Source organism: Ursus arctos, unplaced genomic scaffold (genome assembly GCF_023065955.2).
Source record: "Ursus arctos isolate Adak ecotype North America unplaced genomic scaffold, UrsArc2.0 scaffold_34, whole genome shotgun sequence".
Classification (NCBI taxonomy): Eukaryota; Metazoa; Chordata; class Mammalia; order Carnivora; family Ursidae; genus Ursus; species Ursus arctos.
The window spans coordinates 1,621,900-1,626,194 of record NW_026623030.1 but is presented as its reverse complement, the minus strand read 5'-3'; the positions used below and the strand labels follow the sequence as shown (position 1 = coordinate 1,626,194).

The 4,295-nt window shown below is 59.2% G+C and overlaps 1 gene segment (V, D, J or C); it reads right to left on the bottom strand.

The window, feature by feature from the left end:
• Window positions 1-1,518: 1,518 nt before the first annotated feature.
• On the bottom strand, window positions 1,519-3,986 carry LOC125283027 (immunoglobulin lambda constant 7-like). The segment is given in 3 exon segments: window positions 1,519-1,970; window positions 3,385-3,536; window positions 3,946-3,986. Coding segments are annotated over 3 exon segments (513 nt in total).
• Between the last annotated feature and the right edge of the window lie 309 nt (window positions 3,987-4,295).

Genomic DNA, 4,295 nt, shown 5'->3' with positions numbered 1-4,295 from the left:
TATCACTCTGGTCCCAGAAGAGAGAGAAAGGGGGAGACTCACCTAGGACGGTCAGCTGGGTCCCTGTGCCGAACACATAACACAGTGATACAGCCTCAAACACAAACCCTCTGTCACCCCTGGCATCACACCCCCTCCCCATGAAACTCAGGCCCACCTGCAGCTGCTTGGGAGGCTCAAAGTCCAGCCTCCTCTTTGTGGGGGCTGGTCTGGCCCATGGGAGCTTGAGAGGGGGGCCCCCTCCCCACCTGCATCTTCAGTTCCTTGGGGGGTGAGCCTCCCCCCATCCCCAGCCATGGAGGGGTAGGAGGGACTGTCTGAGTGACATATCTCACCCCAGGTAACTTCCCGGAAGGAGCTCTGTCTATGGCTCCGCTTGCTTGGGGAATGCCACCTGGAAGAACGGACAGTCCTGTTTCCAACACAGACATGATGGGGCCTGTGCCCTCTGCTGAGGTGAGGTCCATGGAGGCTAATGGATGCCACCACACATCCTAGACACGTGCCCCACATGGCCACGTGTGCGATGGCAGGCATGTGTGTGGACTAGCGTGTGCATGCAACTTGATCGTGCGTGCGTACGTGTCCAGTCTGTCTGTGGGACACGGAGCCTGGACTCGACATCCTGAGCTAGCTCCTAGCACAGCAGTCTTCCTGGTTCTCAGGGCCCGTTCCCAACTGCTAAGAAGGTGAGTCAGTGCACACAGTTCACAGCTGTCCAGGGCACAATCCGGGATGTAATCTTGACATTGAACCCATGGCCCCAGTGACTACCCATGGACATTTTGGCTTTAGTCCTTGTGGTGAGGTCAGTGATGGATTGGACTCTCCAGGGTCCCTGACACCCAGGGACCTTGAATATAGCTGGGACCCCCAGGAAACACGTGGGAGGAGGAGCCCTGAGTGGCAGTGTGGGATTGAATGACTAGGGTCCAGGAACTGAGGGTCCTGTGGTGAGTGTGACAGAGACGTCTGTGGGAGGGGCACAGGACAGTGTCACTGGGGTGGCCAGAGCAGGAGATCCCCCAAGGAAGGGCGAATGCTTTAGGTTGTGACCATAGGCAATGGCCATATGGGGTAGGAAACCAGGGAAAACATGGCAATGAGTGGGGGCATAAAGGAAAGGAGAATGGACATCTCTGAGGGGGGCTTGTACTACATGGTGAGGCTCCAGGTGCACGGAGGAGCTCAGACATTATCCAGGAGTCCATGGGGAACCAAGCGCAGTGGGCTTGGTACTGCTGGTGACTGATGTCCACAGTGGACTGATGGTCCACATCACAAGAGCAAGTAAAGAGGCGTTGGGGAGGATGGGCTACCTTGGTTCTGCTCTTCCTATCTCTGGAATATTCTCTGGCACTTCTGGGTGAGAGTAAATCTAGCCCTCTGAAAAACATGAGGACGCCTCCTGCAGACTCCTTTCCCCCCAAATCAAAACAATGATGTTCACCCCTAAGTGTGGTTGAGCTCGGGACACAAAATATTTGAAATGCAATGAGGAGAGAGCACGATTTCTGATTGAATAAAGGACATTTTATTGAGTGTCGACTGGGTGCAGGGAGAAGGGCTGGGATGACCCTGGTGGGAGAGCAGAGCTCCTGGAGGTCCTGTGGCTCCAGGCCCCCTTGGGTGGGGGAGGGTGTCGGGGACCTAGGAGCACTCTGCGGGGACCACCTTCTTCTCCACGGTGCTCCCCTCGTGCGTGACCAGGCAGCTGAAGCTGCTGTGAGATTTCCACTTGTCAGGTGACAGGCTCAGGTAGCTGCTGGCCGCATACTTGTTGTTGCTCTGTTTGGAGGGCTTGGTGGTCTCCACGCCCTGGGTGATGGAGCTGCCGTCTGCCTTCCAGGCCACCGTCACGGCGCCGGGGTAGAAGTCACTGACGAGGCACACCAGGGTGGCCTTGTTGGCGCCCAGCTCCTCAGAGGAGGGCGGGAAGAGCGTGACCGAGGGCGCGGACTTGGGCTGACCTGTGGGGAAGGAGGGGCCGCAGGTCAAGGTCAGAGGTTTATTCTGCAGCTCCTACCTCAGTCCTGATGTAGGGGTACAGCTGTGTGGTGTCCCTGGCTTGGGCCTCAGGCCGCTGTTGCCCACCTGAGGTCAGGGCAGCCAGGGGCTGGCTCCCTCGCCTTCTGTGGGGAAGAATCTGAGTGCCAGATCCTCTAGTTTGTCGGCCCTTGCCTGACCTCAGTCTCTCTCCAGCTCCCAGAGTCTTTGAATGCACCCAGCCCACCCCCTGGAACTGGCTCTGCCGGCCTGGAGACGCTGGTTGCCTTCTGGATGTGTCTGTCCTTGGACCTCATTCCCAGTGGGACATCCCCAGGGGCTTCCCCGCCATTTCCTAGAGCTGGTGTGTCCCTTGTCGCGGGGCTCTGTTACCATGTGACAAGGAGGTGTCCTGTCCCCAGACCGCCTCACCCCCTCACAGCAGTCTTGCCCACATCCCCACGGACACTCCCCACCCCCGTCGCCCAGGGATGCTGAGTAGGGAAGGGCCGGCCCTGAGTCCCTGGTGCCGGAATCCAGGGCAGGCAGCAGATGGAGGGTTTGCGTGCGGGATGAGTTTTCAGTTCTGAGGCTGGCACTGTGTCTGTTGTGAGGGGTCTCCCTGGTGTGTGAAGTTCTGCCAGGGAGTTTGTCTGTCCTAGGATTTCTGAGTGCCCGACAGGCGCTGTCTCTCTCACCTGACCCTATCAGGCACCCTGGACCCAAATATCTGCTCAAGGGGCTCTCCAGCCGTGGTGGTCCGGGAAGGGATGGACCTCTGTTGCCCCAGTGTCCTGAGACCTGTCCTGTTCTTAGTGTCTGACTGTCCCCAGCACCCTGGGCCCTCTCCTCTTCTGAAGTCCTCGCTTCATCCTGGACCACTTGGCCTGCTTCCCCCTTCTGGTCTCCAGGCCCTGAGACCAAGGCTCTCCTCACTGTGCTCCTGGCAGCCCTCTGGCCGGGACCCCACAGAGATAGAAGCTAGCACCTGAGCGGTCCCCAGCAACCTTCCCTCAGCCTATGGCCCTGCTGACAGCCTGAGCCCCCCTTGTCCTCGTCCTTCACCCCTCAGTTCCCCCCAGACTCTTAAAGCCAAGAGGCCCTGAGTAGGGAGCCCAGTATCCCCAAGTCCTGAGGAGAAGGTTCCCATGGGGAGACAACTGAACACACAATGAGCCCCGATTTTCTTAGATCAGTGGAGTTTGGGGCTGGTCCCACGCACCTCCCAATAGACACCAGACAGAATGGGACCAGTGGAGGCACGAGGGGCAGAGAAAGGGGCCAAATGTGCAGACCCCACAGACCTTCAGCCTCGGCACTAGTCCAAAAAGTTAGGAGAGAAGCGTTCCCCGAAATTGTACCCTGCATCCCAGAGAGGAGGGCAAGGGGGAGACTCACCGAGGACGGTCAGCTGGGTCCCGCTGCCGAACACAATACACTGTGACACAGCCTCGAACACAAACCCTCTGTGAGCCCCTCCAGCTGTGCCCAGGCCCACCTGCAGCTCCTCGGGAGGCCCAGAGTGCAGCCTCCTTGTCACGGGTGCTGATCTGGCAGATGGACGTGCGGTGGGGGCGGCACCTGGGCACCTGGAATTTCATCTCCTTGGAGGGGTCAGAGGCCCTCCATCCTCAGGCATGGCGAAGGGTTGGAGGGAATGTCTGGCTATGGCGTCGGAATTCCCAGCCCACTCCATCCTTGGGAAGGAGCTGTGTGCTCTCCTCAGTGTGTGTCAGGGTACATTTGTGGAATGGGTGAGGATGTGTCACACACAGAGGATGGAGCTGGGATCCCTGTGCAGCCTGGGGACTCGTGGAGAGGGTCCCGGATGCCACCACATCCTCAGCACAGGGGGCCGTGCAGGTTTGGGGTCAGGAATGGGAAGTGGGTGGAGGGGAAGCATGTTTCCCCCCCAGCGCTCAGATCTCTCCAGGGGGCCCTGTGCTCCGGAAACCCTGCCTTTGCGGGTTCTGCGGGAAGGTATAGTGGATGCGGAACATTATTCCCTGAAGTGTTCCTGGGGAGTTCAGAGCTCAGGCTGTAGAGGTGTGTGGGCTGAAAGTCGGGTGCATAGATCGGAGGACCCCTGGTTGGTGGGCGGCAGTCACTGCTTCCAGCAATTTCTCCTGGGGCTGCAGTGTGGGGTCTGTGCCGTCCACTGGAACCGACTGAGAATCACACGTGCCCCACGTACGGGAAGCACCACTAGCATGTAGGACACATACTGTACCCCGGCACTGGACCTTCACGCGGTGAGGGGACCTCGAACCCCGGGGCCTCGGGGATCCTGCATCCTGGCCTGGGGACGT